The 19,120-nt window shown below is 45.6% G+C and overlaps 1 protein-coding gene across 1 annotated transcript; it reads right to left on the bottom strand.

The window, feature by feature from the left end:
* Positions 1-1,405: 1,405 nt before the first annotated feature.
* LOC145338589 (ferritin heavy chain B-like) lies at positions 1,406-4,018 on the bottom strand. The gene is made up of 4 exons (XM_080182950.1): positions 3,917-4,018; positions 2,145-2,291; positions 1,867-1,992; positions 1,406-1,552 (listed from the first exon to the last, which is right to left on the bottom strand). The coding sequence occupies exons 1-4, from the start codon at positions 4,016-4,018 to the stop codon at positions 1,406-1,408; spliced, it is 522 nt and encodes a 173-aa protein (XP_080039076.1).
* Between the last annotated feature and the right edge of the window lie 15,102 nt (positions 4,019-19,120).

The following is a 19,120-nucleotide window of genomic DNA, read 5'->3' as shown; positions in this document are numbered from 1 at the left end:
GAGGAGGGAGGAGGGAGGAGGGAGGAGGGAGGAGGGAGGAGGGAGGAGGGAGGAGGAGGAGGAGGGAGGAGGGAGGAGGGAGGAGGGAGGAGGGAGGAGGGAGGAGGGAGGAGGGAGGAGGGAGGAGGGAGGAGGGAGGAGGGAGGAGGGAGGAGGGAGGAGGGAGGAGGGAGGAGGGAGGAGGGTTTTTTTAAAAAAAACTACACAGAGGATGGTAAGTAGCTGGAATGAGCTGCTTGTGGAGGGGGGGGGTAGCAGTGGTAGAAGCAGATACAAGAGCAATGTTTAAGAGGCATCTTGACAGATACACGATTAGGCAGTGAAGTGGGATACAGACTGTAAAAAAGGGTCTTTGTGTTGATACAGGTTTGGTGAGCCTCTTCCTGTTCTTGATGGGATTTCCAGTCACACCCAACTTCATTCATGGAATAGGCATTAGGAGAGCCCCTGTACAGATCCCCTGGGGACTGGACTAGGCCCTTCCAGCCAGTGGGTGTGCCACATGCATTAGCCCCTCCTCTCCATCCCCCACATCTTAACCAAATCCCAGCAGTGTCCCATGGCTGAATCCAATTCTCTAAAACTTCCTGTTACACTATCATGATCAGAGAGCAGTCTAGCACAGGAACAGGCCCTTTGGCCACCAAGCATGTGTTAACACATGGACACCTTTCTAAGCAAAAGAAGGTTACTGCTACATGATCCATCTATCTGTCAAGATAGACTAGAACATCAATGGATATCTGCTTCTACTGCCCCTTCTGGCTGTGCATACCAAGCACTTACCACTCAGAAAACATTTGCCTCTCATCCGCTTTCAGGCGAGGGGGAGAATGTTTAATGTTCTGGGGACCCAGGTAATTTGAATTCAGTAAACATCTGGAATTAAAGAATGTACTGGTGACCATGAAACCATTGGCAATTGTGGGAAAGACCCATCTGGTTCACTAATGTCCAACAGGGAAGGAAATCTGTCCTCACACAGCCCAGGATATGTGTGACTCCAGAGCCAGTGTGGTTGAGTCAACTCCCTCTGAACTGAGGGGCTCAGTAGTCAACTTCAAGGGCAGCTAGGGATGGGTAACAAATGCTGGCCAGCCAGTGACACCTGTGTCCATGAAGAAAGAATTCTGGTTCCTTCTGGGAAGAATCTGTCATCCTTACCTGGTCTGGCTGACATTGAAACTCCAAACCCACAGCAAGATGGTTAACAACTTCCCTCTGAAATGGTCCAGCAAACTCAGTTCAAGCACAATTAGGGATGTACCAAATCCTGGGCTTGTCAGTGACATATTCCAAGGAATAAATTAAAGTTAATTACTGAATTATGCAGAGATAACAGTTCCATGATAAATACTGGATTTTATTTCTAGACACAGTTGAAACAAGGATTCCAGAATCCCAGTCAGTTGAGGGTGAGCCTGTCAAACAGGTACTCTCCCATACCATTCTCAGGGGCTCCCAGTCTCTTCAGGTTGGTGATGTGATCTTCAAGCTTCTTGATCATCTTCACTTGTTCATCCAAGTAGTGATTCTCCAGGAAGTCAGACAGCTGGAAACAGGAAAGACAGAAGAGAAATGAGTGAGTTATTGGCAATGATCTTTCCTGGATGAGAATCTTTGGCACTGGGGAGGGTGACAGTTCTGTATCTGGGTGAAAAAGGGGCAATTCTGGCTCAATGCCCAGAGACCAAATCAATTCCATTAAACTGGGAGTGAACGAGTGCCTCAGGAACAGAGAGCTCTCAATGTCCTGGGAACCGTTCAGTAATCCAGATCTACAGTGTTTCTATTTACAGCAGAAGCTGTCTGCAGTCTGCATGAGAAACCCCCAAGGAGAGATCCCAATATCAACATCCAACTTACATGAGGGTCAGTGTTCCCAGAGGAGAGTTTGTACAGATCCAGCAGACTCTGGTTCACATCCTTCTCCATCTGCAGAGCTCTCTGCATTGCCTCCAGACCATTGTCCCACTCATCCTGCTCTGCCTTCTGGAAGGGAAAAGGCAGACATGTCATTCACAATGGAACCAAGACTAAAATAAGTAGGGATGATAACTAGAATGTTACAAAGGAACTGATATAGCCAGACTCATTATTCTATTAAAATCAAAGGGAATTATTAGGTATCCATCAAATCCAACCTTGACACCCTCCAGGATGACTCTGCCCCCGCGTTTATTCTGGAATTCCATCAGTTTCTCAGCGTGTTCCCGTTCATCGTGTGAGTGCTCCTTGAAGAACTCAGCAAAGTGACTCAGGGCAACATCATCCCGGTCAAAGTAACAGGACTGCAGGGAGAGAGAGTCAGATCAAAGATTATCCAGGGGCCACTTGGAATTTAGAACAAGCACCACAGGTCATTTCCTTACTCAAATGGAGTCAGTTAGTTTCAAACATCAGCCCATGTTTAATGTAACAGTGGGACATCCTTTCCTTCTCCCCCACCGTGGGGATTTCACATCATTGCTCATCTCCAAACTCTGGCCTGGGCCTCAGGATCTCCCTCTGACTGGATCCTGAACTTCCTAACCCACAGACCAGAGTCAGTAACTCCCTCATCGTCATCCTCAACACCAGTGCCCCACAAGGCTGTGTTCTCAGCCTCTTCCTATACTCCTTATACACCAAGGGTTGTGGCCAAATTCCCCTCCAATTCGACTTAAGTTTGCTGATGACACCACTGTAGTGGGTCAGATCTCAAACAATGATGAGACGGATTATTGGAACGAGGGAGAATCTGGTGAGGAAACAATAATCTCACCCTTGATGACGATCTGTTGTTTTGGTCACAACTTCCTGAAGTGGAAAGGAGAACATGCCCCTGTCCACATCAATGGGGATGAAGTAGAAAGGGTCAAGAGCTTCAAGTTTTGAAGGTGTTCAGATCACCAGCTATCTGGTCTTCCCCCCTCCACACTAACACTATAGTTAAGAAACCCACCAACACCTCTTTCTCAGGACTGGAGAAATTTGGCATGTCAGCTCCAACTCACCAACTTTTACAGATGCCCCATAGAAAGCATTCTTTCTGGTTGTATCACAGCTTGGTATGGGCTCCTGCTCTGCCCAAGACCGCAAGGAACTACAAAGGGTTGTGAACGTAGCCCAATCCATCACACAAACCAGCCTGCCATCTATTGACGGTCTACACTTCCTGCTGCCTTGGCAAAGCAGCCAGCAGCATTAAAGACCACAAACCCCAGGCACTCTTCCAGAGAGATATCAAAGTCTGAAGTCACATACCAACCAATTAAAGAACAGCTTATTCCCTGCTGCTGTCAGACTTACTTTGCATCAAGTTGATCTTTCTTTACAACCTAGCTATGACTAACACTACATTCTGCACTCTGCCTTCTCTATGAAGAGTATTTTCATTTGTATAGCAAAGAACAAAATACATTTCATTGTTTATGAATGTGACACTAATAAATCAAATTAAGTAGAAAAACTTCAACCCAGTTTATTGTTGCTGGGATGATTTAGCCTGGGGGAAAGGTCAGTACAACAGGATTTACCCATTTCAAATGGCAGAGGGAGGAGAACATTCACATGGTCACCCAATTAGATTACTCCATCCAAGTGGGATAATTGGATTAGATCCATACAGCTCATGAACCCTCCAAGGGGATAGATTCAGGCCTGCCTAGTCCACTCCACACATTTAAACTCTCCCTTAAAAAATGTATCTTCTGTTAGAAACTTCACAGAGCCTGTTTCAGGTGGAAACTCTTCAGAATCAGGTCAAGTTATTCCAGACAGGGAGCAGTCTGCTAACAAGATCCTGTCCCTCAGTAACATTTATCACCAACAACTATCATTTAAAGCCCAATTCATTGGTAAAGATATTGCACCTGCTCAGAGCACAACCAGACCATTATTTTAAATTTAAACCCCAATCATCACAAAGCCTCACCATGGAGAGGTAAACACAGGAGGAATAGAGCTCCAGGCTGATCTGCTTATTCACAGCATCCTCACAGTCCCTGTGAGAGTTCTCACACACTTGGGAAGCCATCCTGACTCTGAGACAAATACAAGTGGGACCAACTCACCTTAAATCCCCAGACTCACATCCCAACTGATCCCGCACCATTCCCAGTAACCAATCAGAATGACAAACTCATTAGAGGGAACCAATCAGGAATGGGATGATCATTTGGACCAGGAAGCAACCTGATTGGATCAGACAAGTGCAAAACTGCAGCTCATGGGAAGTGAAACTGACCAATCATGTTCTTGGGTTGAAGTGGAAGGAACTTCCTGCGGAGCTGCCAGTCCCGATGGAATCAGTAATTTCTCATTCCAGGACAGCTGAGGTTGATGGGGTTGGGGTGAGGCCTGGGGGAGTGGACTCACTCTGACTGTCTACTTCTCTTTCACAATCTTGTGGATCCCTGGGTCACCTCTACAGAGGGCGTGTATGGCAGGTACCCACCAAAATACCTGGTGCCCGTCTGTGGGCAGTCAGCACCGAGGGTATAGACTGTCTTCCAGGTTCATTCACAAGGTCCTGCTTTAGTCGGGAAAGGACCTTTTTGATCTACTTTACCTTCACGTTGGCGTCATTTTTTGATTGATTGATGGAAGGTGGGTGTGATTGGCTGGGCCGGCATTTATTGCCCTTCCCCAGTTGCCCTTGCACTGATTGGCTCAGCCATTTCACAGGGCACCTGAGAGCCAACCACATTGCTGTGATTCTGAGTCACATGGAGGCCAGACCGGGTAAGGGAGGCAGATTTCCTTCCCTAAAGGACATTCCTGAACCAGGTGGGTTTTTCCCACAATGATCTCAAGGTCATCAGTTTGAATATTCTTTACTGAATTCATATTCCATCATCTGCAGTGGTGGGATTCGAATCCGGGTCCTGCACAGACTCCGGAAGCACAGAGATAGTAATGGGCTGGAACTTTTATTGCCCATGCTGGTTTGACCCGACAAGGATATTATTAAACTAGAAAGAGTGCAGAAAAGATTTACTAGGATGTTACCGGGACTTGATGGATTGAGTTATAAGGAGAGGCTGAATAGACTGGGACTTTTTTCTCTGGAGTGTAGGAGGCTGAGGGGTGATCTTATAGAGGTCTATAAAATAATGAGGGGCACAGATCAGCTAGATAGTCAGTATCTTTTCCCCAAAGGTAGGGGAGTCTAAAACTAGAGGTCATAGGTTTATGGTGAGAGGGGAGAGATACAAAAGGGTCCAGAGGGATAATTTCTTCACACAGAGGGTGGTGAGTGTCTGGAACAAGCTGTCAGAGGCAGTAGTAGAGACGGGTACAATTTTGTCTTCTAAAAAGTACTTAGACAGCTGGTTGGATAAGATGGGTATAGAGGGATAGGGGCCAAATGCAGGCTATATGGACTAGTTTAGTGGTTAAAAAAGGGCAACATGGACAAGGTGGGCCACAGGGCCTGTTTCCATGCTTAAACCTCAATGCCTTGATGACACCATTGCTTTCGTAGGGTCTGATGTTGAGGGAGCTCAGTGTAACTCCCTCCTGACTTTATATCACTATGCTACTACCTCTAAAGTTCAGTAATCCAGATTGTTCTGTGGAAGGAGCCTTGGTAAGTTGCTGCAGTGCATCTTATAGACGGTGCACACTGCTGCCAATGTGTGCCTGTGGTCACAGAGTGACAGGGTTGGATTTGACAGCCGCGCTTGAGGAAATTCCCACCCGAGGTTATTACTGTTCCTCCCCCCCCTCCACCACCCACTCCGATTCCGTGGGCGGTAGAATTCTGGAGATAGCGTCGCACTGTGTACAAAAGGCCCATCGGGCTTTCCTCTCCAGGCTGTGTAGACTTAAACTAAATACAAAGACTCAAAATGCAGTGTAGTGATTTTGAAGATGAGACTTTATTTAAACAAACGATCCAATGGCAGAATGATACGAGGAAGCCCCACACTCAAGCTGTAGAATCCGGGCAGCCGAAAATCAGTCCTTAGAACAATGTCCCCATGAATTCAAAATTCCCCAAATCATATTGCCTTTCTCATGATCCAGTAAACATTCATACAAATCAGGGAAGTGAAGGGATAGGACCTATAAAAGGTGAAGGGGGAAAAGTCTGTGTAGAACCAGAAGAAATAGCAGAGGTGCTTAATGAGTACTTTGCCTCAGTATTCACAGTGGAAAGTGACCTGGGAGGTTTGCGGTGGACTGAAAAGATTGAGTTTGTGGATATTAAGAAAGAGGATGTGTTGGAACTTTTAAATTCTATCAAGATAGATAAGTCGCTGGGACCGGATGGGATGTACCCCAGGTTACTGTGGGAGGTGAGGGAGGTGATTGCAGAGCCCCTGGCGATGATCTTTGCGTCGTCGATGGAGACGGGAGAGGTTCCGGGAGATTGGAGGATTGCGGATGTGGTTCCTATTTTCAAGAAAGGGAACAGGGATAGCCCGGGAAATTACCGACCGGTGAGTCTGACCTCAGTGGTTGGTAAGTTGATGGAGAGGATTCTGAGGGACAAGATTTATGAACATTTAGAGAAGGTTAGAATGATCAGAAATAGTCAGCATGGTTTTGTCAAGGGCAGGTCGTGCCTCATGAGCCTGGCTGAGTTCTTTGAAAATGTGACTGAACACATTGACGAAGGAAGTGCCGTGGACGTGGTGTACATGGACTTCAGCAAGGCGTTTGATAAGGTCCCCCATGCAAGACTTCTTGAGAAGGTGAGAGGGCATGGGATCCAAGGGCCTTTGGCCTTGTGGATCCAGAACTGGCTTGCCTGCAGAAGGCAGAGAGTGGTTGTGGATGGGTCTTTTTCTGCATGGAGGTCAGTCACCAGTGGAGTGCCCCAGGGATCTGTTCTAGGACCCTTGCTGTTTGTCATTTTCATAAATGACCTGGATGAGGAAGTGGAGGGATGGGTTAGTAAGTTCGCCAATGACACGAAGGTCGGTGGTGTTGTGGATAGTCTGGAGGGATATTAGAATTTGCAGCGAGACATAGGTAGGATGCAAGACACACCGATACACACACACACACACACACACACACACACACTGACACACATACACACACTGATACAAACACACAGATACACACACACATACACAGCCACACAGATGCGTGCACACACACACGGATACATACATACAGATACACACACTGATAGACACATGCACATTCATATATACACACACAGATATGCACTGATATACACACAGACAATGATATAAACACATGCACACTGATATACCCACAGATACACATTGATATACATATACACATGGCTGTACACTCACACTAATATAAACATGTACACTGATATACACACCCAGATACACTGATATACACACCCAGATACATTGATATACACACCCAGATACATTGATATACACACCCAGATACACTGATATACACACCCAGATACACTGATATACACACCCAGATACATTGATATACACACCCAGATACATTGATATACACACCCAGATACACTGATATACACACCCAGATACATTGATATTACACACCCAGATACACTGATATACACACCCAGATACACTGATATACACACCCAGATACATTGATATACACACCCAGATACACTGATATACACACCCAGATACACTGATATACACACCCAGATACACTGATATACACACCCAGATACATTGATATACACACCCAGATACATTGATATACACACCCAGATACACTGATATACACACCCAGATACATTGATATACACACCCAGATACACTGATATACACACCCAGATACACTGATATACACACCCAGATACATTGATATACACACCCAGATACACTGATATACACACCCAGATACATTGATATACACACGCAGATACACTGATATACACACCCAGATACACTGATATACACACCCAGATACATTGATATACACACCCAGATACACTGATATACACACCCAGATACACTGATATACACACGCAGATACATTGATATACACACCCAGATACATTGATATACACACCCAGATACACACTGATTGACACACAAAGACTGATACACAACAATATGCACAGACATTGACACACATTCTGCTACACACAGATACACACTGAAATACACACACAGATAGAGATACACACACTGAAATATACACATTGACAGACTCACACATTGACATAAATATACACTGAGATACACACACGCACACACACACACACCAGCTTCCTGATTGGTTGAAGCACGTGTCGCTCAGCAAATTGAGCTCCCTGATTTGTTCTGGGGGTGGGGCATTAGCTGCTGGTGTCCTGATTCGCTGACACGACTGTCAGTCAGAATGACCAGCCTCTGATTGACTGACAGCTGATGAGGCAAAGTGTGGAGACCAGTCATTGGTGGACTTGGTTGTCAGGAAGCGAGCAGCATTTCTGATTGGCCGATTGGGGCAGTAGTCAGTCTAGGCTCTGATTGTCGGAGGCCATCAGTTAGCAACCCAGTCTTTGATTGAAGGAGGCAGTCATTCAGCAATCCAGTCTCCGATTGGCTGAGGCAGTCAGTTAGTGATCCTGCTCTATGATTGGCTGTCAGTCAGTTTTGTTTCTTCATTAATTGAAAAATTGACGTAACCGGATATTTCACCGCAATTCGGATCTGCTCCCTTAATTTGGATTGAGTCACCACGTAAATAAATGTGTTTGTGCAGCAATTTATATCCTGCAGCATAAATCCGACTTCTTGAAATGTATATTCAGGAAGAGTGAGGCGAACTAGTCCTGTCAAATAGATAAAACATATAACGGACACCGACCAGAGAAGAATGAAAGCTCCAGATATGCTGAAGAGTAAAATCATTGACTTCCTCCTGCTCTCCATCTCAGGGTCTTTGTGATTCTCTCCCCGACTCTGAGCCTTCAGTCCTTTCCGGACTCGACTGGCCACTAAAATATGACTGACTGTCAGAGCGTTAATCAACAGAATTAAACCAAATGGGAGCAATGGTGTTAAAATCCGATCCAACCAGGAAAATCCAATCCACCCGGGATCAGTCCAGTAGCTTGCCTTTGTCCGACAGCCCCACTGGACACTGTTGAATACCCACCGAGGTTTGTATGTGAAGTACCAGGGGATGTTTTTCACAAAGAGTAGGATGCCGGTTGTTGCCAGAACCACAATCACAGTTTTCCCGGTGCAATATTTAGTTTTCAATTTCTGGCAGCCAATGGCTACAAATCGATCGAAGGAGAAAGTGACAGTGAACCAGACAGAACAGTCTCTAGCTGCGCACTGCAGGACAGTGTGAACACGACACACAGAGGTGAGCCACAGGAAATTCAGGGGGAAATAATAACCATTTATATTTTTGAGAATGGGTTGACTGATGATGAACAGTAGATCGGCCGCTGCCATGGCCACCAGGTAGCGAGTGGTGCAGGTGGAGAGGCCACACTTTCCCCGAATCAGGATCACAATTCCCAGTAAATTAGCTGTCAGAGAGAAACGAGAGCCGAGAAATTAGTGAGTAAACATTCTCCATGTGTGAACCAACTGTAAGGAGAGGATTTCAGCATCAATCCAATAGACAGGGGTTCCTGGGGTGGTGGTGTTGTTGGAGGAATTGTGTTAGAGATTAACATTACAGATTGGAAAGTAGCCAATATAACACTGCTGGTTAATTACGGACTGGGGAACAGGAAGCTCTGAATTATACATCTCTCACTTTGATGGAGAAAATCTGCAAATTCTGATCATTCAAAAATTTCAGAGAGATTGGATTTCTCATCTGATGTGTTTTACAGGATTAATTCAAACTGGATGGGGTACACCAGAGATTGGCAGTAAAACCTGCAATCCCTTCCTGCACCAACGATCAGACTGAACACTTCCCTTCAATTTCCCAGGCCAAAGATGTGCGGGTTAGGTTGATTGGCTGTGCTGAGAAATTGCCCCTTGGTGTCCGGGGATGTGTAGGTTAGAGGGATTAGTGGGTATAATATGGGGGTAGGGCCTGGGTGGGATTGTGTTCGGTACAGACTCGATGGGCTGAAGGGTCTCTCTCTGCACTGTAGGGTTCGATGATTCTATAATATATAATCAGACTCTCCTGTTTCTATGATTTCTATGGACAGCTGGTGGAACTGGATGTCAGATCAGGATTTTTCTATTTAATCTCCCCTCTCCAAATTCCCTCCCCATTCTCACTCTTAGCTGCAGTTTTTTTTCCACTTCTAATTTTCAGATCATATTCTGCCTATCTCTTTTTCATTTCTCCTCTCCCTCTCTCTACGCTTGTTTCTCTATATCTTGCTAGACTCTTCTCTCGGACCAGCTTTATTTCCCTCTATCAGGATTTCTCTCTCATCCAGGGCCTTTCCATTCTTCACTCTCACTCTATTCCCCTCCCCCACACCTCATCTCTCTCTCTCGATCTCCAATAGATCTCTTTCTCTCCTAATGTTTCTCCCCATATCTCTCTATCTCTACCCGCTATCAGTCTCCCTATCTCTCCCCATTTCTGTTCACTTTCCTCCAGAATCTCTCCATCTCTCTTTCCAGCTTTCTTTGTGGGGTTTTTAAGCACAGCATGATCCCATAGACAGCGCTGTGACCATATCCAGAGAGGACAAGGTGGGGGGGTGTGAGGGTGTGGAGACATTTCATTCTGCAGCCTCGCTCCTGGTGTAATCCTCCACCCAGCCGCTGAGTGCCCTGTCAATCCTGAGTTTGGATACATATCCCCTCAGTGACAGAAAGAGATAAAACCTCTCTCTTTAAACTAGAAACAAGCTGTCTCCTTCATCTGGGAGACTTTTTGAAATGAGCCTCCCAGTAGTTAATAATTAATAAAATAATCAATGGATTTATTGCTCTATTGATTGATTTCTGTAAATAAGAAATCTCAGTGACTCTGACTGAGATTATTCGCCAGAGACAAGGAGCTGGGCACTGACCCCTAACTGGAGATCTCCAGGTAATGTGGTTCTTCCCATTCCCTCACAGCAATATGATTTGGCAATGCCGTTCAGAATGATTGCAATGCTCCTTTCAACACAGTGCACACCAGAGAAAGGAACAGAACCGAGATATGGACAGAGAGAAGAAGGTAGAAGGAGGGATGGAGTAAGAGGAGGTGGATGTGGGACCTGGACCGAGGGAAGAACATCCATCTTTACAATGAGTGAGAGCGATAGTGGCAGGAGGAAAAAGAGGAGGGTTTGAACAGAGAGGGAGCCCGAGGGGACTGGAAGGTCGAAGCAGAGGTGGTGATGGAGGGAGAGTATCTGAGAAAGAGAGACAGGATGTGTGGGTCTCCAGTGTGTAGTCACTAACTGCAGCTCCACTCAAACCCTATCAGGGAGTCTGACTTGTGGAGAAACATGCCGGGAGTCCTGAAGGAATCAGCAGCCCCTTCCCAAAGTGACAGAGGGAGTTGAGCAGCTTGGAGAGACTGAGGGGGGACAGGGGGTGGACACGGTGCAGCAGGGTTAACGTCTGAATTCAGCTTTAGAAGATTCTCTTTGTGGATCTCTCTCTTTCTCCATTTCAATGTCTGTCTGATTGGAAAAATAGATGGAAGGAAAGTGTGAGAGAGAATGAAGAGAACCAGAAATGAGAGGTATAGAATAATACAGTGCAGAAGAGGCCCTTCAGCCCATCGAGTCCACGCTAACACATCAGAACTCCCACCTAACCCCACCTGCCAGCACTTGGCCCATAGCCCGGACTGTAATGATGTGGGATGGAAGTTTGTACGTTAAAACAAGAAACACACACACAGATACACACACACACACACAGACACAGATACACACACACACACAGATACACACACACAGACACAGATACACACACACACAGACACAGATACACACACACACACACACAGACACAGATACACACACACACACAGACACAGATACACACACACACAGATACACACACACAGACACAGATACACACACACAGCACACACACAGACACAGATACACACACACACACACACAGACACAGATACACACACACACACACAGACACAGATACACACACACACAGATACACACACACAGACACAGATACACACACACAGCACACACACAGACACAGATACACACACACACACACACACACACAGATACAGACACACACACAGATACAGATACACACACACAGGTACAGACACACACAGACACAGATACAGACACACACATACAGACACATACACACACATACACACACACACACAGACACAAAGACACACACAGACACAGATACACACAGACACAGATACAGACACACACACACAGATACAGACACACACAGACACACAGACACAGATATAGACACACACACATGCAGACAGACATACACAGATACAGACACACAGACACAGATACAGACACACACAGACACACAGATACAGACACACAGATACAGACACACACAGACACACAGATACAGACACACACAGACACACAGATACAGACACACAGATACAGACACACACACAGACACAGATACAGACACACACATGCAGACAGACACAGATGGACACACACACACACACAACAATCATAAACTTTGAACTGAATTTTGAAACTGCCTCTGAGCTTTGGATCTTCCTGTGCAGAAGTTACATCAAAATCTGTAAATTAGCAACAGTGAGGTCAGATTAAACATTAATGTCATCGCTGTAAATAATTCCTGATGCTTTTGGAATGAAATTTCTTAAACTTGAAACGGATATAATTGTGGGATAAAAAATGTGTCTGACACAGAGAGATAAATGTGAGGGTGGAATGAAATGCAGAGGTTTCTATTTGAATACAGTTTGCTGTGGCGGTGATTGTCGGAGCTCTCGCTTTATGTCTGTTGTTGTGAAGCTGAGTTTGTGAAGTGTGGTCCCTTTAAAAGTTGATTTTGTGTCACTTTGAAGTGGGATCATGTCAATGCTTGAAGGGTTAAAATGCAGGTGCAGACAGGGTACACAGACTGCAACATTTATAGCAAAGACCAAGCAGGAATGTCACCTTAGTATCAGGCTTTGCAGGTTTTGAGCTCAGCCTATCAGTTTAAAGAATACACTCAGCTATCAAATATAAATTTGTTGCTGTTAACAAGATCAGATCAATCCTGGTGCAGGTAAATTCATAGGTCATCACAGTTATAAAAGCAAACAACTGCCTGCCCACAGTTCAACTGCAGGGCTGCTACCTTTCAAAGCCTAGAAAGGAAAAGAGAAGCTCTCTCTGTCTATGAATATCACTTAATAGACCTCTCCATCTATCTATCTAAATCAGAACAAACTCACAGGCAGCAGAATAGAAAGACAACAAGGGCTTTGTCCTCAGATAGTGACCACATCTCTGTACAGAAAAGCTCCAGGTGTGTCCTTATCAATGCTCTACACAATTGCAGGAAACCATCCCTATTCCCGTATAGGAATCCTCTCACTGTGAAAGCCAACAGGCCGTTTGGTTTCATTACTGCTGTGCCTGCCTGGTTACTGGCAGTGATTGGTGCACCGAAGACCAAAGTTTTGCTGAGTATCCGCCTCTCTCAATTTACATCTATTCAAGTAATAAATTGTCTTCCTAATATTCCTACCAAAGTAGATATCCTCACAGTGATCCACATTAAACTGCCATCCGTATAACCACACAATCAGCCAACCCAAATCACACTGAATATTCTCTGCATCCTCCTCACAACTCACCTTCCCACCCAACTTTGTATCATCTGAAAATTTGGTGATGATGCATTCAGTTCCCCCTTCTGGAAGAATAAATAAACCACATCCACTGGTTCAACACTACTGGTTCCATCCTCAATCAATTCCAAGATATTCCAATCATGATATCCTTTTTTTTGGAGATCCATGTTGACTTTGTCTGATAATGCCATTGCTTTCCAAATGCTGAGTTATGAAATCCTTGAAACTGTGCTCTTGAAACCTCCCCGACGTTAGGCTCACTGGGCTGTAGTTCCCTGGTTTCTCTGTTCCTCCCTGTCTGAACAGGAGGTTCCTTTAGCTACTCTCCAATCTGTAGGAAGCAGTGCAGAGATAAAAAACTTTTGGAAAATAGCAACAACTGGATCTATTTTTCCCAGGACCAATTCCTGAAGTGCTCTGGGATGAAGATTATCCGGACCTGCAGCTTTATCCGCCTTCATTCCCATCAATTCCCCCCAAGCTATTTCTGTACTAATGCAAATTTCCTTCAGCACCTCATTAAAACTTACTTCCTTTCAGAACCTCTGGTTCTTTATTCATGTTTTCCTTTGTGAAGATCAAAGCAAATTTCTCAGCAATTATTTTGTTCCCCGTTATGGGATCTCCCATTTCTGATTGCAAAGTTCCTATTTTTGTGAGTCTTTTTCTCTCTACCTGCCGATAGACACCTTTTTTTAACGGACATTTGTTTAGTTCCCCACTTGCCAACTTTCATGATCTATTTTTACTTTCTTGATCAATCCCTCGGTCATCCTTTGCTGAATTTGGGAAAAGAACCTCACTCACATCCTCCCAGAAGGTTGGATTTATAAACAGTGACAGTGTAAGTGACGGTGAAACTGTGTTGTTGAGCTTTACGCTTTCATCATTTCCCATCTGTGTTTTTGCTTTCTTTCTGGTTACTAAGACATTGCAGGGCACGTGTTGGTTCTTGCTGTACAGGACGTCCAGCAGGATTTCTCAAATAACCCACAATCATTTCTTTTCCTCAGAAATTCTCTCCCCTTCCTGCTGCTGACCTTAAACTATATACCGTGTATATTGACCGCTCTGCTAACGGGGAATAGTTTCTTAGAACATAGAACACTACAGCACAAACAGGCCCTTCGGCCCACGAGTTGCGCCGATCACGTCAACACCTACCAATCTATAGACCTACCTATAACCCCCAATCCCATTAAACCCCATATACTCATCCAGAAGTCTTTTAAAAGACCCCAGCGAGTTCGCCTCCACCACCACTGACGGCAGCCGATTCCATTCACTCACCACCCTCTGAGTGAAAAACTTACCCCTAACATCACTTCTGAACTTCCCTCCTTGCACCTTAAATCTGTGTCCTCTCGTAGCGACCATTTCAACCCGGGGAAATAGCCTCTGAGAATCCACCCTATCTATTCCTCTCAACATTTTATAAACCTCTATCAGGTCGCCTCTCAGCCTTCGTCTCTCCAGGGAAAAGAGTCCCAGCTCCCTCAACCTAACTTCATCAGGCATGCCTCCCAGTCCAGGCAACATCCTTGTAAATCTCCTCTGCACCCTCTCAATAGCTTCTACATCTTTCCTATAGTGAGGCGACCAGAACTGCGCACAGTACTCCAAATGAGGCCTGACAAGGGTCTTATAAAGTTGCAGCATTACCTCCCGACTCCTAAACTCAATCCCTCGATTAATGAAGGCCAGTACACCATACGCCTTCTTGACCACATCCTCCACCTGCGAGGCCGATTTAAGAGTCCTGTGGACCCGGACCCCAAAGTCCTTCTGCTCCTCAACACTGTTCAGACTCCTGCCCTTGATAGTGTACTCGTTCATCCCGTTGGTTCTGCCAAAATGGACGACTACACATTTATCTGCGTTGAAGTCCATCTGCCACTTCTCCGCCCAGTCCTGCATCCTATTTATGTCCTGCTGCAACTTTTGACATCCTTCCAGACCATCCACAACACCACCGACCTTCGTGTCATCAGCGAACTTACTTACCCATCCCTCCACTTCCTCATCCAGGTCATTTATGAAAATGACAAACAGCAAGGGTCCTAGAACAGATCCCTGGGGCACTCCACTGGTGTCTGACCTCCATTCAGAAAAAGACCCATCCACATCCACTCTCTGCCTTCTGCAGGCAAGCCAGTTCTGGATCCACAAGGCCAAAGGCCCTTGGATCCCATGCCCTCTCACCTTCTCAAGAAGTCTTGCATGGGGGACCTTATCAAACGCCTTGCTGAAGTCCATGTACACCACGTCCACGGCACTTCCTTCGTCAATGTGTTCAGTCACATTTTCGAAGAACTCAACTAGGCTCGTAAGGCACGACCTGCCCTTGACAAATCCATGCTGACTATTCCTGATCATGTCAAACCTCTCCAAATGCTTGTAAATCTTGTCCCTCAGAAGCCTCTCCATCAGCTTACCAACCACTGAGGTCAGACTCACCGGTCGGTAATTTCCCGGGCTATCTCTGTTCCCTTTCTTGAAAATAGGGACTACATCCGCAATCCTCCAATCTTCCGGAACCTCTCCCGTCTCCATTGACGACGCAAAGATCATCGCCGGGGCTCTGCAATCTCTTCCCTCGCCTCCCACAGTATCCTGGGGTACATCCCATCTGGTCCCAGCGACTTATCTATCTTGATAGAATTCAAAAGTTCTAACACATCCTCTTTCTTAATATCCACAAACTCAATCTTTTCCATCTGCTGCAAATCCATAGCAAAATCTCCCAGATCAGTTTCCACCGTGAATACTGAGGCAAAGTACTCATTAAGCACCTCTGCCATTTCTTCTGGTTCCACACAGACCTTTCCCCCTTCACCTTTTATAGGTTCTATCCCTTCTCTTCTTATCCTTTTACCTTTCACATATTTATAGAAGGCCTTGGGATTCTCCTTAATCTTACCCGCCAAGGCCTTCTCATGACCCCTTCTGGCTCTCCTAATTTCCCTTTTAAGCTCCTTTCTACAGTCCTTATACTCCTCAAGATCCTTAACCTCTCCTAGTTCCCTGAACCTTTTATACACCTTCCTTTTCCTCCTGAATAGGTTCACCACAGCCTTCGTGCACCACGGTTCCCGCGACCTACCAAAACCCCCTTGTCTCATTGGAACGTTGTCATTCAGAGCTCCAGACAAACATTCCTTGAATATCTGCCACCTTCCTTCGGTACTTTTCCCTAAGAACGCCTCCTTCCAGTTTATTTGTCCAAGTAACTTCCTGACTTCTTCGTATCTCCCCTTACTCCAGACAAACACCTTCCTAGCCTGCCTGATCCTATCTCGTTCCAACACAATTGTGAAGGAGATAGAATTATGGTCACCATTCCCAAGATGCTCTCCCACCGAGAGATCCATCACCTGCCCTGGTTCATTCGCCAGTACCAGGTCAAGTACAGCCTCTCCCCTCGTAGGCTTATCCACGTACTGTGTCAGGAAACCTTCCTGAACACACCTAACAAACTCCTCCCCATCTATACCCCTTACCCTAGGGATATTCCAGTTGATGTTTGGGAAATTGAAGTCTCCCATCACGACAACTCTGTTATTACTACATCTCTCCAGAATCTGTTTCCCTATCTGCACCTCAACTTCCCTGTCACTATTGGGCGGCCTATAGAAAACACCCAGCAAAGTTATCGACCCTTTGCTGTTCCTAACTTCCACCCACAGAGACTCTGTAGATAGTCCCTCCACGGCATCCTCCTTCTCTGCAGCCATGACACTGTCCCTGATCAACAGTGCCACTCCACCACCTCTTCTGCCACCCTCCCTGTCCTTCCTGAAGCATCTGAAACCTGGCACCTGAAGTACCCAGTCCTGTCCCTGAGACATCCAAGTCACCGTAATGGCCACCACATCACATTCCCAAGCAGCAATCCACGCCCTAAGCTCATCTACCTTATTCACTACACTCCTGGCGTTAAAATAGATACACTTCAGCCCCTCAGCCTGGGCATTTCCCTTCTCCACCCCCTGTCTAACCTCCCTCTCATACTGCCTGCAGTCCTCCCCTACCTGGGAGCTAACCTCCTCCGTCCCAGTTTCCCCATCACAACTCCCTCCCCCATCCTTTCTAGTTTAAAGTCCCCCCGGTAGCCTTAGCCAGTCTTCCTGCCAAGACATTAGTCCCCCTGGTATTTAAGTGCCACCCGTCCTTACTGTACAGGTCCCACCTACCCCTAAAGTCTCCGTAATGGTCACCACAATCTTCCTAACAATCCTATCGAAATGTCCCTCTCAATTCTGTACAGCTCAATGATGTCCAATCTCCACCTTCACTGTTCTATGGAAATCAGCGCCAGCCTATCCAGCCTGTCCTCACTGCTGAAACACTGTGTAAGATCCTGGTCAATGTCCTTTGTGTTTCTCCCAGAGCAATCACAGCCTCCTTCTCGTGAGGCCACCACAACTCCTCACAGTTCCTTAGCTGAGGCCAAACGAGCATTGTACACAGTTTCCTGCTCCCACCTCCTAAACCTCAGCTAATAAACCATCGTGTCTGCCTTCTTCACCATCTGATCATCAATAGTTACCACTGGACTGGAAAACAACAGAAGGCTTATGTTGCTCTTGTGCTTAAACAGAATATAAATAAAAGAATCCGAAGAACCATCGTCCAGTCACAATCCCAACCGCATGAAGGAAAATCCATGAACTGACTGCGACAGAGTGAAACGGGGTGTGATAAAGAACAGTCAGGACACATTCCAAAATTCAGATCATTCTTGACAGACTCCATTGAGATATTTTAGCAATTATCAGAATAAAAAGAGGAGATTAATATGATGGATGTCAGACACTTTGTGATGCCTTCAGGAAGTTAAAACGGAGTCAGAGGACAAACAGAAGAATGGACAATAAACTGGCTGTAAAGAGCAAACACAGGAAGTGCCAGTTAAAGGGAGTTTGTCTGATTGCTGGATGGTAGGATGTGGTTTTCCACAAGGATCAGCGCTGGGATCACTGTCCTTCACCTTTTACACCAGGAACATGGAATTCAGAAGCAAAATGTACTAACCGATCAAAACTGAGAATGTGAATGAACAGAAGAATATAACCCAACTCAATAAGACATTAATAATAAATTATAAACCAGCAAATTGGGTATTGGAATTGGAAATTAATTTCACCACAGTGTCAGTTTCTACATTCTGATCAGAACAATACGTTTCCCAATCACTCGATAGAATTCAATATCTGAGAGCTTTCCAGGAGTTCAGGTGATCAGATTCACAAATCACTTAAATAAGCAACACAGATTAGACAGAACCGTAACAATCCGGGGAAACACTGGAGTTTGTTTGGAAATTAGAAATGTGAACAAATCACAACACTTTTCAAATACAAATTTGAGAATTAGGAATCATAGGTTGGACTAGGAGATTACAGGGATTGGGAACGTCCGAAATGTGGAGTTTTTTCAAGGAGCAGCTACTGCGAGTCTGTGA

This window comes from Carcharhinus amblyrhynchos, unplaced genomic scaffold (genome assembly GCF_965287045.1).
Source record: "Carcharhinus amblyrhynchos unplaced genomic scaffold, sCarAmb.v2.hapA chromosome_103, whole genome shotgun sequence".
Taxonomy (NCBI): Eukaryota; Metazoa; Chordata; class Chondrichthyes; order Carcharhiniformes; family Carcharhinidae; genus Carcharhinus; species Carcharhinus amblyrhynchos.
This window is presented reverse-complemented; position numbering and strand designations above follow the sequence as displayed.